The following is an 18,504-nucleotide window of genomic DNA, read 5'->3' as shown; positions in this document are numbered from 1 at the left end:
CCACCCCCCTTTAGAACTCTATTACTCTTTAAGGAACTAGTTCATTCCCAATCCTAATTATCTACTAATTGGTCATTCCTTGACGTGGGTTGCCTAATTTTTTTAAATGACCATTAATGTGCCACCACACGTCGATGTTGTCTTGGTGCCAGTTTCTTGGCCAGCAGACAAGCCAGGGCGATGCCTCCGATTTGAGTGAAGGCCAATCCTAACACTGTGGCGGCAATGTGGAATACGTTGTCGTTGACCAAACTAAAGACTTTGCGGAAGCAGCCATGGGGATGGATTCCTGCAGCAGCTACTCCTTCAACATCATCCGACAGAAGAGGTTGATTCTTGCAGCCCTTGCGCTTCACGCAGCAGCTGTCTGGCAGGGACACAGAAGTGCCGTTCTCGTTGGGCAGGAAGGTCATATGCTGGATAGCCCAGTCCGAAGTGAGCCAGTCACGCCAACCATCAGCTCCACAACACTCCAGGGACCTCTGCAGGCTGTCTAATGCATCGGCACGGCCCTCATCCTCCGTGTAGCCGGCCACCGCTCGCTGTAAACCGCTGCGAAATCCTCCGGCAATGTCTTCGCGATAGAAGAGACCTGAGAGTCCAGCTGCCAAGCCGGCTATTAGTGCAGCAAGTTGAAAAAACCCGTAAGCCCTGAGCACGCAGGGAAGATTTGCAGCCACCCCTAGACAACCCAGGAAGCCCCAGGCGGTGATGGCTGCACCTGTGGACAAAAGGATGAGCGGGGCGTTGGGGTAGCGATTGGCAGACAGCAACATGTAGTCTGCCAGTGAAATCTGTGCCCACACACCCAGGCTTAAGATGGCCAAACCAGCTGCCCAGAAGAGGCAGCTGAAGGCCAGGAGACCCAGGCGCAGGAGGTGCATGATTCCAACTGGGCGGCAGCAGGGTGGGGCAGCGCCCACAGGTGGTGGTGCAGGGGGTGCCAGGGAGGCCTCTGAACCCACGGACAAGGATAGTCGCTGCTGCTGCTGGTGGAACTGCTCTTCCTGCTCTTGGTTGGGTGGCAGCAGGTAGCCAGGGATTGCAGAGGGTCGACCAGGAAGAGGAGGTGGAGAGAGCAGGTCGAGACCCCGTGGAGAGGAAAGTCTTCGCACAGCCAGCTGCTGGCGTTCCCAGTCCAAAACTTGTCGGCTGGGACTCGGCCGAGCAGACAGCGAGTCGTAAGGCAGTGCAGAGCTCATGATCCCGGCTCTAGCTTTATCTACTCCCCTCTCTCTCTTCAACACACTCCTCCTCTCTCTTCCTTCCTCTATCAGTGCCTTCACTCTTGTCCTCCTGCAACACACAATCCCCCCCCACTTCTTTACGACTGGTTATTAATCAGCCATCAACACCACCAACGCCGACTGGACTGTAAATCACAATGATGGGTGTCGCGTCGTGCCGTTATCTGCATCCACAGCCCCCCGGTCTCCACTGTATTTATCGTTTATGTAGAGCGTTCTTTCCACCTGTGTGGTCACCAGCTCTAAAAAATTTCCTCCGCTGATAGTCACATCCAGACATCTGGCTGCTCGCTGCAACACCTCGCTCTGGTCAAAGAGGGAGGTAATTGCAGTGGGACGGACCTAAAATACACTCATGCACACCCTCTCTCGGTCTGGAGGAGACATCCCTTTTAGTTTTACTGGGGATGTCTTTTTAAAAGGTAAAAACCTCCACCATGATATAGTGCCAGATATAATTACAAGTTAGTAGCCCAACAATGTCAGTGACAAAGGATGTGACTAAAGTGTTTATAGCACTGTTTTCTCTTATGTCACTGTTGGAGTTATTCATTGTTTTATTATATTTAAATAGGTAAATACTTACTTATTTATTGTTTCTGTTTTGTTATTATACAGCCACATAAGTTTGATTATGTCATTAGTGTCTACTTGGGTTACTTTAAGTATCTGTTAGTGCTTTTATTTTGAAAGTACCACGCAGCCTGAGCCAGCAGGTGAAGTCTACATACAATATATGGGTGTGCAGAAATGTAGGAGTTAGACACCAGGAAGGGCTGATGTTTTTTTCACTAGACAGGGCCTAGAGATGCCATTGTTCCTTTGTAAAAATGTTTGTTTTCCCAAAAACTGGGAAAATAAACCTCACAAAATGCCATCTTTGCCTGGACAATGTTTTTTTTTTTTATCTCTGCCAAAGATTCATTCCTTCGGTGCCTCAGTGGCTGTTTGATTTTGAGTTTGTTTTTGTCAGTATCGATTTAAAATACATTTAGAAACATATGCGATGCTAAAATCTTTTATTTATTTTTTCAAACCCCTGAACTCCCCCATTTAGACGGCACTGTAACCGCTCTTTGTTGGTCCCCTGTTAAATGATGCAGCCAGTTTTATTCTGGTGATTCCTGCTCATCAACCCCCCCCCAATCAAAACTCATTAAAGCCTCTCAGTTAATTAACCACATTCATATGGATCTTTTTTATAAGGACAAGCACGATAGTGACAGGATGACAGGGACGGGGAATCCCAGATAGATTGGCTGGGGAAAGAGGAAGGGTGAGCAGAATGAAATGGCTGCAGAAGGTAGATCAACATAGCCTTTGTTTCCTGGATTTAAACTAAATCCCAAAAATGAGGTGTGACTGGCCAGGGTTAGCTCATATATTGATTTTTCAAGTGCTTGCCAGGTTATACAGACCTTGTCCTCCAGTATGTGAAGAATACAACAGCGAGCAGGGTGAAGACAGAGGGATGTTTACCACAGACAGCTGGACGTCTGTAGAGGAAATGAGGTTATGTTTATGATGTTTATAATTAATCTTTAGTCTTTTAATTATCTCACTGGGTTTTATGTGCACTCTGGAGAGAAATGAAGGAAATGCATCACGTGGCATGCAGGATGAGATACCAAAGGCATCTCCAATACAGCTCCTCGAAAAGACAGCACAACAACTATGCACAACACGCACAAGTTTAACTGACACAAGACATTGAACACAATGTACAGCCTGAGGCTGATGTTTTGCATGTAAGACATAAACCAAATATTGTACAAATGAAAAGTTCTACCTGATGATGGTGCTGGAGGGAAAGTTACATTTTTGTAACACTTCCTCTGTCCACTATGTGGAGCTAGAATGGTACAGTGGGGCTTAACATTACAGTATATACCCTATCCCTATTTCATTAACTGCATTGCCTATTGTCCAGCCAAAGCTCTTGATCTGTCGTATTTCCTTCTTGTGGAAAGATTGGAACACTTTCTGAGTAGGGTGAGTCTCTTTACGCCCTTTGAAGTTCGCCCAGTATGTTAACGCAATCTGATTCTTTTCCGATTTCCAATGGCATTTCATTCATTTCTACTTGCAAGGCTGATACTGGGGTTGTTTTGATAGCCCCACAACAGAGTCTCACGGCCTGATATTGAATTGTATCCAACTTCTTTAGTAATCTTCTTGATGCAGACTGGTAAATTGTGCACTCATAATCCAGAACTGCCCTAATTAGTTTCCAGTTTTTCAAGAGATCCTACTTGCTCTCCACTCTACCCCTCAAAAGTCTTATATTTAGTACTTTTCTATATTCCTTACCCCTTTATCCACACATCTGCAAATAAAGCAACACCAACAGACCTATGTACCCTAAAAACCTTTTTACAAACATTATTGTTTACTCTCTTTATTGTATTCCTAACTACTGCCTGTTTTCATTTATATTCAATGTGATTCTGCTTGTGTTTTTTCAAGACTTTGAATGCCTTATTTAGATTTTTAATTGCATTAGTGCATTCTTGTTTCCACTAAGGTACTATCTTCTTTCTATTATTAAGCTACCACCAATTTAGTATTGACTTTTTTATTTCTCCTAGAAAAGCAATGCCTATTTCTGCATTGAGAGCATCAATTCTCTGGTTTGTACTAACCTCCTTTCATTTTCCTTCAGTTAATATTCTATACTTATTCCAATTTCTTCCTCAAATTTCCATCCCCCTTATTACTCCAATACCTATGAATATTAGATAATGACCACGACCTTTAGTGCTTCCTTTAAATATTCCCCAACTACTACTCAGCTGTGACACCAAAGTAAGATCTATTGCTGACTCTGTACCCTTACCCAAATTCACCCTTGTGTCTGATCAATCATTTAAACACAATTCCTTTTCATCTATTATCTCCTCTAATATGTATTTATTAAAATCTTCTTGTTCACCCCATACTGTTTGTGCACTTAAATCCCCACACCAGATAGTAACCTCTAATTCTTGTATTGCATCTTATAGTAACCTTCTTTAATAAATATTGCACATCCTCCTCTATTTCCATTGCTTCTTTCTTTGGGTATAGTATTGTATCCTTGAATAATAAAACCCGGAGTTGGATTTGAGCCATGTTTCCTGTATGCATATATCTGGTTTCGGAATTTAGCTGCTGCCTAAACCATGTATTTGATTATCTCCGTCTTGGTTTTTGTGTGCTCTGAACCGTTGAAGACTTCAGCTAAAAAAGGAGCACTAACCTACCTATAACCCATCCTATCCATTGATATTCCTGTATAACGTTGTCTGCCCTGAGCCCATGCCTGCTTCAGTCTTGTTTTGGTTGATTCCTTTTTTTCTTTCACTGTCGCTCCAAATAGACTGTATTAAAATATATATATATCAGTCTATGGTCACTCCCCACTTTAAATTTGAGAGTGAACTTCGTCAAAATCCTTTTCCTGGCGTCTCGCCCTTCTTCAGACTATTTGTTGTCCATTTCTGTTATCCTTTCTTCCTCCTCCTCTCTTACTTGCACTCTTTTCACAATCCGTCTCCATGTCGTCATCCTCTGACAATCCAGACCAAAACCTGCCATGCTGAGCCAGCCACAAATCAGAGTATGCTAAGAAAGGTCTGCCAACAAGCAGCAAAAACTAACAAAACAAACACAGCTCTCTTCAAAATGTGCGCCCAACTGGCTACTCCTTCTTCTTCTTCTTCTTCTTTTTAACGACAACTTACAATCAGACAGAGCATTATCGCCATCTGCTGTATCCTTGTTACATTCTTCTCATGTCCTTTTGATTAGTCCAGTCAGTGTTTTGTAAATAGGCGAAGATGTGTTTAATCACCATTTAACATTGCATCTCTGTGTGATTTACGGAATCATGTATAATACTAAAAAAAATATGAATCACCTGTGATTTCCTTACATTTCTGTGAGATTGTCTTTTCTTTCTTTCTTTTTTTTTGTAAATTAATTTATTAAAAAAAACATGATAATATGAAAACATATGCCAGTGGATCATAACATAGACAGAAATCATAAATCAGTTCATAAAAATGTTATACATAGATTCAAATTCAAAATAATTATGGTTTATGATCTGATCTTTTACGAGTAATACGATCAAATTGATCATAGTAGGTTGACTTGTTTTGTAGAGTAAAATATAAAATATCATCGGAAACCGTTTGACAAAATGTGCAGACCACATCAATTTCTTTTTTATATCTTTGTAGAAATATCTTGGAGGGATAAACACAATAAAACATTATAAAAAGTAACGTCCTAAACCCCATTTGAAATCAGATATTCAGAAGGTAAGCACCAAATAGTCCAGGTCTGAAGTTATTCCATTAGGAAACAACATTTAGAACAGAGGCCATGTCTTTTTGAGATAAATAATGTATATCATGGTTATTAATAATAATATTTAAACAAAAGAAACATGTCCGACCAACACCGGTAACAACAGGATCCAGTGGTAACACAGTAAATTCAGATAATAGCCTCTGAGCAGACTGATGTTTTTGTCACTGTTTTGTTACTAAAGACTTTCCCTGTGTTCTTTTCCTAAACCCAACCATTTTTTATTTTTTTTTAACAGGCGTGTGACGTTGTTCTCGCGATAGTACGTCGCGTTCTCGCAATGACACGCAACGTGGCGTTCAGAGTGTGACACTGCACCATAGAATTGAGGAGCTGCTAACAAGATACATTTCATGGAGAAATCAATGTTGCAAGAACAATGATTTGTGTTCATCTAATGTTGTCTCCATTGTTCCAGATGTAATATACAGTATGTGCAGGGAAACATTATGCTTATAAATAGACCAGAAAAGGAGCATTTGTTTTTGAAAATTTGCCTATTTTAAGAGATTTTCTTTAAGATTATAGCTCCAAAGTAAACAGATTTAAGGCCTCCAAGTTTAGAGAACAAGTAGGCCAAGTCTCAAACATGTGTTGTGCTTGTTTGTGTTTGTGGTCAGGCCAAAATAAAGGAATTCAACATCAAACCACTTTCATATTGTAAACCAGAACTTTGGATGGGACAAGATAAAAAAATGTCTGTTGTTATGAAAGCAGCCCTCCTGCAGTCTGTGCAGCTGCCTCTACATCACCCTGACCCTTTTTCCCCAAAGACCGAAATCCATCAAGCTGTACACACATAAGAGCACATGCACACATACCAACAGTACAATGAAAGAATGTGTCTTTAAACGCGGTTACTACTTGCTGAGGCTGGGAAGAGTGCTGGCTTTGTTCCCTGCTCAGACTGGGCGGGTGGGGTAAGAGCCAATAAGGGGAGAAAGCCATGCAGGACAAGTTAGGGGGAGAGGGGGCCAAGTGAGGCCACTGTTGGCCTCTTCCTACCACCGCTTCATGCACATTCACTAAAGTGCTGAAAATGTGTGTCCAGAAGGATTAACAGGAAGCACAAAGAGGACTGTTGAATGCTATTTTGGGGAAAGCATCAGGGGAAAAGTGGAAAGGATTCGGAGACAGAAAAAAAGGTAAGAACTGAAGTTTGCAGGACTCACATATACAATAAAGGTGCAAACTTTTAATGAGCAGTTTGAAGGAAACTAAGTGTGGTCAGTTTGAGGTGTCAAATTGGGATCTACGGCCATCTGTGAAATGGACGCGACGCAAATAATGAAAGCGGATGACAAGAAGGAGAAGAAAGAAGAGGAGGTGGTGCACCTTCGGAGAGAGATCGGCTTGCTGCCGGCTGCATGCTTCATCATCGGTACGGTGGTGGGCAGTGGGATTTTCATCGCACCCAAGGGAGTCCTGATAAACAGTGGCAGCGTGGGGCTCTCTCTGCTGGTGTGGGTGCTGTGTGGGGTGCTCTCCTTATTTGGTAAGATGCCTGATGGAATGATTTGTCTCTGCTGTCTTGGTAAACATGTAATTGTTAATTTCTGTGTTACTTGAACTAAATTTTACATGTATTAACTTACTGTAGGCCTATGTGTTTTTTTCAATCCATCAATTATTAATTACTGAAATGTATTATTGTCCTTTATTTCTTGCAAGTTATTCATAAGTCACACAATAACAGCGTCTCCGCAGTCACTGCAGCCGGAGAATGACTGTAACGGCCCTGCAGCGGCATTTTTTTTAAATCTACATCTAGTATAGTTGTGACATCACAACCATACGAAGTCCTGGTGGATCATTTAAAGGTTTCTGAATACGGGTGTGCATTTCTGTGGATTGAGCGTTTTGATACTTTCACAGTATTTACATAGCACATCAATCTGCTATATAATGAAAAAAGACATGGAAATCTCACTTTTTACAATATTGCCGTTTAATATATTTTTTCCCTGGGCCAAGTTCAGATCCAGACAGAATGTAGCGATGTTTTTTAAAACTGAAACGGGATGCGTTGAACACCCTGTTGTATGTGCAAGCGCTCTGCCTATTTATTACCCTGAGTTCACATACACGTCTCTGCTGATTGGATATCACCTTTGACAAAGCCAATAAACGAGAGACACGAGAGAAAAGCCATTGCACATACTGTATTTGCACACCGTTTCACACCGTTCTGAGGAAACATGTCGTTCAACACAGAAACCGTAGCAAAACAGTGCACACCGTTTTGAGATTGAACATGGCCCTTAGTCTGCTCTCTGTTCCATTAGGGGCCCTGTGCTATGCTGAACTGGGCACCAGTTTTACAAAATCAGGGGGCCACTACACTTACCTATTGGAGACGCTGGGGCCACTGCCGGCCTTTTTACGACTCTGGGTTGAGTTCTTATTCATCAGGTTTGTTTAGATGAGTTCCTTCTAGGGCTGTCACCATTTTGATTTAAATCGAAAATTGATCGAAATGAGCTTTCAATTTCAACTATCGGAACCAGAAACAGGATCCATGATTCGCCCAGTATTTCTTTGATCTCCACCCCTGCCTACTTGCGCATGTTTGCAGAAAAAACCAACAGCTTATGGGCTGGTAGCATGCAGCTAAAGACATAGGCTAACGCTAGCTTACCGGTAGCCTGTAGCTTGACTTTTCCAGACATGACCTTTCCAGACATTTCCATGACCACTGCTGGAGTCGGAGATAACGGAGAAAATTCTGAAAATCCTCCTGCTTCCCTGAAGTCACCGTATGGAAACATTTTGCCTTCCCTTTAGTGAGTTATGTAAGCAAACAACGAAGGTAAAGCATGTGGGCTCCTACAACAGTCATGTTGCTTTCAGCTACATGTCGTTAAACTAATGGTGCACTCAATTGTGCTGCTAAAAAAAGGCCGTCCCTGTTGAAAAATGCTTTAACCAAAAATTTACTCAAATTGTGACCTTAAAATCAAAAGTCAAATTGAATTGTGACACCCCTAGTACTAGTGTTTGTCCTGACTTAAAGTCAAATGATCACACCACATAACAAGCATATTTTATCTGTCCAGGCCAGCTGTGGCCTCCTATGTGTCCCTGGCTTTTGGCCGCTACGTGGTGGAGCCGTTCTTTGCTCCCTGTGCTGCTCCCACAGTGCTAATCAAAATTGTCAGCATCCTGGGATTGAGTGAGTGGCTTTATACCTCCTCCATCTATCCACAATACCTTTACCCTATATGTCCATGTTGTGTAAAATATAGATTCCTAAGCTTTTCCTTTACCAGCTATTTGTATTTGTGTCTCTTTAGCGTTTGTTGTGGCAGTCAACTGCTGGAGTGTGACTTGGGCCTCTCGCACTCAGATCACCTTGACATTCGTTAAGATGTTTGCTCTGGTCCTTATCATCGTCCCTGGTGTCATCGCACTGGCCAAAGGTGGGAGGATGTAACTAATTCTCCTGAGGATACAGATGGCTTTCCAGCTGTTAGGTCCTGTCAAATAATCCATCATTCAAATGCTCAGTTACTCTTTCTCTCTCTCTCTCTCTCTCTCTCTGTATATTTCCAGGAAAAACTGAGAATTTCCAGAATGGTTTTGAGGTTGACTCATTAACATTGGATAGATTGCCACTGGCTTTTTATAATGGCCTATATGCCTATGGTGGATGGTAAGCAAGCATTTCTTACAGTATAAACATTGGCTTTTTATTCAAAACTCATTGTCTTCTTTTTAAAATACATGGAACCTTTTCACTGTCTCTTTGACAGTATATTAAACAGTAATATATAAATGCTTGTGTGAACCTTTTTCATTTAGGTTTTATCTGAACTTTGTCACAGAAGAGGTCATAAACCCAAATAGGTATTTTACATCTGACATCAGCTCTCCACTTAACTTAACCTATTTTTAAAAGCCTTGTTGCCTTTAAAATTGTCTGTGTATCCTGTCTTGTCAGAAACATCCCACTGGCAATAATCTGCTCCATGGTGACAGTGACAGTCTGTTATGTGCTTGTTAATGTGGCTTACTACACTATGATGACTCCTGCTGAGCTCCTGCTGTCTGATGCTGTGGCTGTGGTCAGTGCTTTATTGCATTTAAAAGGGAAATCGTGAAGAAATATGCACTGTATGTTTAAATGTTCTAATCCGGTGTCTCTGCAGACTTTTGCGAACCGTGCTTTCGAGGGTTTGGCTTCGGTGATTCCCTTTCTTGTGGCCCTATCCTGCCTTGGAGCACTTAACGGTGGCTTCTTTGGGTCACCCAGGTAATCTGGTCACAGAAAGGTTATTATTGTCATTTATGTGTATGCTTTAAAAGCAGCCAAGAATGACTGCTAACCGCCTGATTGGAACTCTTACCGTTTGTGTTGCAGGATGCTGTTTGTGGGAGCCAGGGAGGGCCACTGGCCTCCAATCTTTTCCATGATTCACATCCGCAGACACACACCTTTGCCTGCTGTGCTGTTACTGGTTAAGTACTTTCCACACACTTTAAACCAGCAACTTGTGTTTATTGGCAATATAATATTAGTAGAACATTACACTACACTATACACTACACTACAGTGACAACAGAAGGAGACTGAGTATGGATAAGTCATTATAGCTGTATTGTCTCCAGTACCCCTTGGTGGTGGTGATGTTAATCACTGGAGAGATCTACCAGCTCATCAATTTTGCCTCCTTTGCTCGCTGGTTCTTCATCGCCTTGGCAACATTGGGGATGCTCATACATCGATATCGCTTCCCTCTCCACCCGAGACCTTTCAAGGTTAGTGTGTCCAACTGTACAGCATTCTTCATTATACTGTAGGCTAAACTGACCATGCACTGGTTTTTTTTTTGATGACCCAAAGGTGCCCCTGGTCATCGCTGTCACCTTCACGGTGGTTTGCTTCTTCATCGTGGGTCTGTCTCTTTACTCGGACCCCTGGAACACAGGGCGAAGCTGTGCTCTCACACTGACCGGGGTCCCTGTTTATTATGTGACTGTCTACCGCTTTCGCTTGCCCCATAGATGGAGACGCATCTTCAGTAAGTCATACCAAAATTCTAACTCTATATATCCATTTTGCTGGGAAAAGATCAATATAGAGTATGTTAAATAGAGCAGAAGGTGCCTCGTCATTTTGGAACACAGCTAAACTTTTAAGGTTTGTGTGTAATGTTAACAACAGAAGAAGAAATTGTCTTTTCACACAAGAAATGGTCCAGCTAATAATGGTTTACATTTTTTACTACAAACCGGCCCACTTAGCTTACTAAACCCCACTCTAGACATGTTATCCTTACTTAGGTAAGAATGAAAAGCCATCTCAACTCTTTCACAATTCTGACTCTCTCTTCAATATTCCCAGACTACTGCAGCATGCATCTGCAGATCCTTTTAGAAGTGACTCAACAAGAAGTGCAGACATACTGAAGACCCCAAAGACCAATTTCTACTGAGACTTCCTGGATACCACCTTAACAAGTCCTAGAGTATTTTTGTTTATTGTTTAAACCTGTGTTTTATATTGGTCCATTTTAATACTAAAAGAAATTTAAGATGCTGTTTTGAGAAACTATTACAACTATGCTGGAAATAGGTGGGGTATCGGACTTCTCTTAGACTGCATTTAAGGCACTTAGCTCACACCTTTGCCATTGGAACAAGAAATGCTTTTGTCTATCATTGTCATTCTTCATGAACATCTAAAGCTCTGCTCAAGAGTCTTTTTTATGTTTTACAAAGTTCTTTGAAACTAATAAAGTCATTATTGAATCACAATCTATAAATGGTTTAAACTGTAGTTGCATAATATATCGTTTTTTTTTAATCGTCATCGCATATATCAACTGGCGCAATATTCACATCGCAAAAGACTAACGTATCACAAATCAGCAGAAAACTATGGCAAGCCGTTTTGACAAAATATAAACATTTCTAATCTCAATAATTCAAAATATTGAACTGAATAATTCAATTGAGATAAAAAATGTTTAGATTTTATGTTAAAATGGCTTGCCATAGTAATCTGCACATTAAAATGTATGCCATTCTTTTTTAAGTGGTGCTTTTTATATTCAATTCAATGTTCACTTTGTTCAATAAAAGAATGTTGGAAATGATTTCCTTTTGTTTTAAATTCAACAAGCAATTTGTTCTATTTTAGCAGAATATTGAAAGCAGCAGAAATGCAGAACCGAGTACACGCTTTATTTATCACAAGAAATATCGGTATCGCGATATTCAACAAGGTTATCACATATTTTCCCCATATTGTGCAGCCCTAGTTTAAACTTTTATTCAAATATGAATAGGCAACCTTACTTGTAGTTTTTCAGACGCAATACACCGTACAGGGGTTTCAACATCGCTGTACTGTAATTTGTGTTAAGTTGTAGAAACCTTTTTTAAATTTTTTTTTTAAATGTAAGCTGAGCGAAGCCAATCAAAGATTACTTATGAAAAAACAATGAATAAAAGCCCTTCATGCTGCCTGAGGCGCCAATACCAGCTGATTTATTGTACAGTCATAGAAACACCAACTTCAGAAAACAGAACAAGGCACATGCTTTGAAAACTGTTTGCTAGAAACCACAACATCTTACTCTTTGCATGCCATTCAGCGCTAACTGTAAACAGATCAACTCACTGCAATGCAAAATCTCTTGTACATAAATACACATGCTAACAAACTTAAAGTCTTACATTATTTCGTGGCATTTTCAAAACGGGATATCCGAATGTAACTGAAAATCTCCCATTCTACCCTCCAAAGATGGTGCTGCAAAAAATATGTTTGTACCCAAACACTTTTTCCCCTATGTTCCATTTGTGCTTACAGAAAACTACATTTGCATCTTCACTGAAAACTAATACAACCTGTGCTAGATCGATCCAACATATTCAGTATTTTGCTCCCAAAGACTACTTTAAAATATGGTGTTATGAGGAGTCACTGCATGCAAAAAGTCCCTCTCTGCAGGTACAAAGTGCCTACTGATGGCATGCATAGAACAGGCAGGATTTATAAAGTCAAGTGGTGAAGACAGTGCTACGCTTAATGTACAGAGACAATCCTATTGCGGTTAGTGCTATTTGTATTACTTTGCCATTGTTTATTGCTAACAATCTCACAATCTATCTCACAATCTAAGTCAATTCCAGGAGGCCGCCTTAACCAGGCGGCATGGATGCATCTCGCTGGCTTATCAGGCAATATATTTTCTTTCCATTTACATATGCAAAAAGCAAAATTATATATTAAAATGTGCAAATCAACATACATAAGTGTATATGTACGTACATGTCTACAGACAAATTTCTCTACTTGAGCGATTCGTTCAAGAGTACAGACGGATACGACAGGTAGGATAAATGATCCCCAAAAAAATTAAAAAAGAAAAAGCAGTTGATGAGTGACAGAACCAATGAAAAAGCCAGAGGTGGAGAGGAACATCTGATGTGGACGACAAGTGAGCAGCCTGCCAATTTGACCTAGTAACTAAAAGTAAAGTGTCCCTCCCTGTCATTACATTTTTTTTAATTTTTATTTTTTTTATATGCACTTTACTTCTCCCCATTCCATCTGATAGTGTTTTGGAACACAAATGACATGTTTTGGCCCTCAGGTTACTTAAATTGAGGGATGAACTCGGACCAGCTGATATTGGCCATACCCAGGTCCTCATCGTCCAGACCAGAGAAGCTAATGTCCACTAGTATCTTGCTGAGGCTGTCGTTCATTGTATCCAGGACGAGGCCCTCTGTGATCGAGCGGTTAGCGGGTGTTGCAGCGCCCCCTGCCTGAAGCAGCTCTCTGGAGCAGCTGCTTCTGGGAGAGTCTGTCGGTCCCGGTGCTCTGGGGGGAGCGGATGTGAGCAGCTCTCTGGGGGAGCTGAACAGAGGCCAGTCTTTAAAGGGAGTGTTGTTGAAGCTGAAGGTGGTGTAGTCATGCCGCGGCGTGACCGCAGGACCACCTGGTGTGCGAATGGGGCTGAAGTCCAGAACCTCTTGACTCCCTTTGCCCACAGGAGTCACTTTCCAGGGCTCGGGTAAGACATGAGGAGGCTTGCTGGGCGTGGAGGAGCTCAGGTGGCTGTTACTTTTGATGGGGGTCTTGAAGGAGAAGTCCCGATCCGTGCTGGTGCCGTGCTGCTCCTGCTGGTGCTCGTCCAGCTCAGTGTCTCGCATGTCCTGGAAGGTGGAAGCGTCGGAGGCTACGCCAGAGTCAAAGAAAGTATTATCAGGGCAGAGGAGGACGGGCTCCTCGTGCACAGAGTGAACCAGGTGCTGTTTGCGCCGAGAGCTGCTGGCTTGTCTCTTCGGAGGGGCTTTCGGAGTCTCGCATTTAATTGGGACACATACCTGCTCCTCCTTCACCTTTACCTTGAGCTCTTTGTTCTTCTGAGGATACATTACCGCAGCTGGGGCGTCACCTTGTGTCACCTGTCGGACATACGACCATGCATTTTACAATTCTACCAGTAACTGTGTCCTTCATACACGCCTCCCCACATCAAAATCTAGTCAGAACTAACCAATATTTCTCCCGCACAGCTGATCCCATATGACTATTGATACTGGGGAAAAAAAAACAACAATAATCTAAAATGTGTTTGGATTTGGCCATAAATCGGAAAAAGCACGACAGAGCCTTTTACCTTAGGAGCTATCCGCACTCTCTTGGCTCCACGCGAAGTGTTCCGTTTCTGCTGCGAGCAAGAAGGGGCAAACTGGGCCGATGAGGACGGCAGGTAGACAGAGGAGGTGACGGGGAGCTGGATTGGAACCAAGTAGGATTCGGTTCGAGGGAGGAGAGGCTTCATCCTCCTTTCTGAATGTAGAAAAGACAACATCTTAAGGACTTTTTTTTTTTTTTTTTTTTTTCATTAATCTCAAAGTCCTTCCATCTTTAATAACTCACCAGAGCTAGTTGGAGTTTTTCTTGCATCAGGAAGCATCCTCTTTTGTTGCTGTGAAAAATGAAATGACATTACTTCACTTTTTTTTTTTTTTTTCAGTGAAAACATACTGCCTTACTGTGCTCTCTCCTTCCTGACTACACTTCAGTGACAATCTGGGTTCTCTCCCTTGTTTTAGCAAGCTAAAACAGACAGAAGTCAAAGTCAGACCTCTTAAAACTGTTCCTACTCTTAATGGAGGAATGATGGATACAGTGGTCTCAAAGCAGACTAGTCTGTGATACTTCTGCCTCCCTGCTGCTCAAATCATCTCCTGCAACAACAACAAAAAAAGATTTCTCTAGACCTTAGACCTCCATCTGCAGCTGCACTCTTTGAGTCAAAGGGTCTGCTGACAAAAAAAGGCAAGTGAAAGTGGACGTCTGATTTTCTGTCCCTTTTCTGCTTTCTTCTGCCTGACTGCATGGATGAGGACTGTCCCTAGAGGAGTTGATAGATAAAGCCATCTTACTTGGTGGGAAAATAAAAGCATTGGCACCGGAACAGGAGCAGTCATTGGGTCACAACCAGGCTGTAGAGAAAGATGTGGAATGAGGGAAGAAAAACATGAAGATTGAAAAAAGAAAAAAAAACAATCTCCAGAGACAACATGGATGATTATGCTCATCAAACATACAAAATAATGAGCAATAATAAAAAGTTACTGAGTTTCAGGGCTTCCTTCATTGTAGAGGTGGAAGAATGTGAAAAGGGTGACAGCGATAAGAAATCAGTCAGTTGTGCTCACCTTGTAAACCTGATCAAGAGTGAGGCATCGGTTGGCCTCAGGCCGGATAGTCCAGAAAGAAATTTTACCATCTGGTGACGTCTCACGAATGAACATGTCGTGTAGAGAGAGGTTATGGCGGATGGAATTCTGCAATTATAAATGAGCAACAACAACAAAAAATCCTTAATGTGCATTTCAGTAAGTGACACTCAAAGACTTGAATCTGCTCCGTTATATGCACCCACAAATTATACATTTATTTTTCAGTTGTTAAGTACCTTCCATCCTGGTTTAGCCACTTCTCTGAAGTAAGGGAAGTGTTCCTCGATCCACATGTAAATCTCTTTCAGCGTCATCCTCCTGCTCTTCCGACTGTTGATAGCAAACTGGATCATGGCCATGTAAGAGTATGGCGGCCTCTCTGACATGGGTTGCTCAACAGCCTCTGCATCGATTTGTGTATTTTGTGCCTGTAAACAGAAATGAAGAAAAAGAAAGAGGCTTATATAAGGCTACATGTATTAAAGACAGATTGTGTTAGATTAACGGGATTGGTTTCAACGCGGACAATAGAAATTTCTACTAAATACTGGGTACCAAATTCAATACTTTTTAGTCACCGACCAAATTTACGCTAAAGTATCGACAAATGTCATTCAATACCCAATTTCAATACCTAAAGAGTAAATCTCATCAGCGTCAGTGAGCCAATAAGCACACAGCATGCTTTCTTTTTGTTTTATAAAACTGGTATCAAAAAAAGTATCGTTTAGGAACTGGTACCGAAGTCACGGTACCGGTATCAAATATTTTTTTACGATACCCAGCCCTAATATTGATGCATGAAAAAAATCTTAAATCTGACATCAGTCAGGATTATGAATGTAAAAACTGTCACGAATCTGGCCCAATGAACAGCACCATTTGTGACAAAAGGTGACAACATTGAGAGTTATATTTAAGGCATCATTCTGATGAAAATAAAATAACTCTGGGCAATGCAAACAATTACATAATTAACCTGTCACTTGACTAACCACTTCAACTAAGCTATTACAATAACCTCATTAGTCACTAACTACAATCCTGCACGTAATGTTTTGGCTCCTTGCTTTATCTGACAGTCTAGCAGCAAAACCGTTTTCTGTAATCCCAATACTACAGAGACAATTGTCTCAATAAAATGTCAATTCATTGTGATCTACAGATCAGGTAAGGATAGTGTTTTGGGGACATGCTAAGACATAACTAGAGCAGCTGACCTGAAAAGTCTGTGAATTTGAGTTTTGGTTCTCCTTGTTGACCGCCTGCTTGGCAGTATCCGATTCAAAGGCACATGTGTTCATTCTACCCAGCCACTGAATATTGGTGAGGCTGTCATCTAGAGGGCCACACTCCAGCTCCTTATTCACTGATAAAGAAAAAGGAAAAAAACAGTATTGCTTTAACAAATGAAGGATTAAAGATAGCTAACCGAAAAACAAAAAACTCAACAATTGTACTTGAAATATCATCTTAGAAAAACACCTTATTTACATACATGCTTTAATTCCAGTGAGAGGTTTAGCATCCGGGGAGCTGTGCACAGTTTCAGCTTTCACTGGTTGTACAACTGTAGAGACGCCATCGCCTTCAGCAGCAGGCTGACAAAACGATTCATCGTCACGGCTGCTATTCTCACTCAGAAGGATAAACTTGTTTGGTCCCTGGACACCACACTCTTTGCCTTTGGCAGTGAGGGCCCCGATAACACTTTGAAGGTCTGCTGTTTTGGGGATGACAACCACCTGGGTATCAGACATGGAAGGGTGGTCCATAATGCGGATACCATCAGGGAAGCACTGACTGGCAAATGATTTTGAAGGTTCTTTGAAGCCTGATGCATCGGCTTGGTTTTGTGATTCAGCTGCTGGCGGATCATTTTGCTGAAATGGCAACTTTCTTCTTCTGAGGATCAGGGGTCTCCTTGGGCTCCGTCTCATGGTCATCAAATCATTGAAATGCTCCTTGGTGTTTACTGGTGTTCTGTCCAAAAATAACACAGAAAATACAAACATTTGGATCTACACAACATAACGTTAGATTGTTTTAAAGCCTCCCAAATATTAGGAAATCACATTCAACTTTGATCTCTGCAACACACCATGCTAACTAGAAATAATTACCTGTAGATGAACGTTTGCCTGGCTGACGGTATTAAGGCAATGCTAAGTTACAAACGTTAGCTAGCTAGCTAGTTAACAGTTAACGTTATGGATTCAAACCGTTCCCCTGTACGCTGATCGATTTTGATTGACACGAAGAAATCAACTGATGTCAAATACCAATCAGAACATACTGCACTCTGGTGGGACGGGTTATAAGTTAATAATGGACCTCAAGAAGAAATTCAGGGTCACCTTGTTCCTGTGTCCGTTTTTAGCTGTGCAACTGCTCAGGTTAGCAGCCTATTTTCAGGTCAATTGGTTAGGTTTCCTGGCGACATATGCCTTCTAGAACAACAGTCGTTACCTGTCTACAGTTGACGACGTGTTTTGTGTAACGTTAACTTTAACGTTGATTCCCTGGCAAACATCCAACGTTTGTATGGATTCACATCTGACTTTTTTATGAAAATAAATGCTGCACTGTTTTTGTGAAGTATGCCGAATTAAAGACTTGAGATTGTAATTATTGATTAAACATTTCAATTAATTTAAATACCGATGTACATTTGAAGAAAATTAATGAAAACATTACAATGCCTTATTGTTTAAACGGAGTTCAATGTGACATCCATTTGTCTCACACGAATGACATGCAAAATGCTACGAAATAAAGATTTGGGATGAAACATCTGTTTTGCCACGTTAAACCTGAAAATACAGATTAGCTATTGCACATGGCTTTAACATTACATATGTATCTCCGCGAACGTCATATGTTTAGAAGCTAAATGATCTAGCTAAGTGGCTAGTCATTATTACGTAGGTTAACAGCTAACGTTAGCTGAGTACACCATTGTAACGAAAGCAAAGCTAGATAAAGCCATACCTTCATGACGTTTCAGGCAATTCCGCTTGGCTGGACTCCTACTAGTAGTTGAAACACTTGGTTCATATTCGAGGTTAAATCAAAGGATCCATGATATTTAGATATTTTTTCATTTAGTGTTATTTACATGCTGTCTGGTCGATTCAGAAACGTTTTTGAATTTTGGCGCTGTGGGAGCCACTTCCGTCACTTTGATCACGTGGTA

At 41.4% G+C, this 18,504-nt stretch overlaps 3 protein-coding genes across 11 annotated transcripts; 1 reads left to right on the top strand and 2 right to left on the bottom strand.

The window, feature by feature from the left end:
* Nucleotides 1-35: 35 nt before the first annotated feature.
* On the bottom strand, nt 36-8,699 carry LOC114549948 (tetraspanin-7-like). Of its 2 annotated transcripts, none has more exons than XM_028570310.1 (3): nt 8,239-8,699; nt 2,666-2,743; nt 36-2,506 (listed from the first exon to the last, which is right to left on the bottom strand). In XM_028570310.1, exon 3 carries the CDS (start codon nt 1,200-1,202, stop codon nt 114-116), a length of 1,089 nt encoding a protein of 362 aa, XP_028426111.1. In that variant the 5' UTR covers nt 1,203-2,506; nt 2,666-2,743; nt 8,239-8,699; the 3' UTR covers nt 36-113. The 2 variants fall into 2 exon arrangements, with proteins under 2 accessions (XP_028426111.1, XP_028426112.1); XM_028570311.1 differs by having other exon boundaries at nt 36-1,296; nt 8,239-8,328.
* si:ch73-352p4.8 (cystine/glutamate transporter) lies at nt 6,581-11,357 on the top strand. Of its 5 annotated transcripts, XM_028570305.1 has the most exons (13): nt 6,581-6,745; nt 6,832-7,095; nt 7,886-8,012; nt 8,657-8,772; nt 8,894-9,019; nt 9,153-9,252; nt 9,402-9,446; nt 9,541-9,664; nt 9,749-9,852; nt 9,961-10,057; nt 10,209-10,358; nt 10,444-10,621; nt 10,945-11,357. In XM_028570305.1, the coding sequence occupies exons 2-13, from the start codon at nt 6,870-6,872 to the stop codon at nt 11,007-11,009; spliced, it is 1,458 nt and encodes a 485-aa protein (XP_028426106.1). In that variant the 5' UTR covers nt 6,581-6,745; nt 6,832-6,869; the 3' UTR covers nt 11,010-11,357. The 5 variants fall into 5 exon arrangements, with proteins under 5 accessions (XP_028426106.1, XP_028426105.1, XP_028426107.1 ...); XM_028570304.1 differs by having other exon boundaries at nt 6,581-7,095; XM_028570308.1 differs by lacking the exon at nt 6,581-6,745 and having other exon boundaries at nt 7,014-7,095; nt 7,886-7,992.
* Nucleotides 11,358-12,066: 709 nt separating this feature from the next.
* foxm1 (forkhead box M1) lies at nt 12,067-18,488 on the bottom strand. 4 transcript variants are annotated; one of them, XM_028571048.1, is made up of 9 exons: nt 18,300-18,488; nt 16,807-17,291; nt 16,529-16,677; nt 15,545-15,736; nt 15,285-15,413; nt 15,009-15,068; nt 14,500-14,548; nt 14,237-14,409; nt 12,067-14,021 (listed from the first exon to the last, which is right to left on the bottom strand). In XM_028571048.1, exons 2-9 carry the CDS (start codon nt 17,252-17,254, stop codon nt 13,206-13,208), a joined length of 2,016 nt encoding a protein of 671 aa, XP_028426849.1. In that variant the 5' UTR covers nt 17,255-17,291; nt 18,300-18,488; the 3' UTR covers nt 12,067-13,205. The 4 variants fall into 4 exon arrangements, with proteins under 4 accessions (XP_028426849.1, XP_028426850.1, XP_028426851.1 ...); XM_028571049.1 differs by lacking the exon at nt 18,300-18,488 and adding an exon at nt 17,432-17,787; XM_028571050.1 differs by lacking the exon at nt 18,300-18,488 and adding an exon at nt 17,666-17,787.
* Nucleotides 18,489-18,504: the final 16 nt, after the last annotated feature.

This window comes from Perca flavescens, chromosome 23 (genome assembly GCF_004354835.1).
Source record: "Perca flavescens isolate YP-PL-M2 chromosome 23, PFLA_1.0, whole genome shotgun sequence".
In the NCBI taxonomy this organism is placed as follows: Eukaryota; Metazoa; Chordata; class Actinopteri; order Perciformes; family Percidae; genus Perca; species Perca flavescens.
The sequence above is the reverse complement of the archived record's forward strand: the minus strand, read 5'-3'. Positions and strand labels throughout refer to the sequence as shown.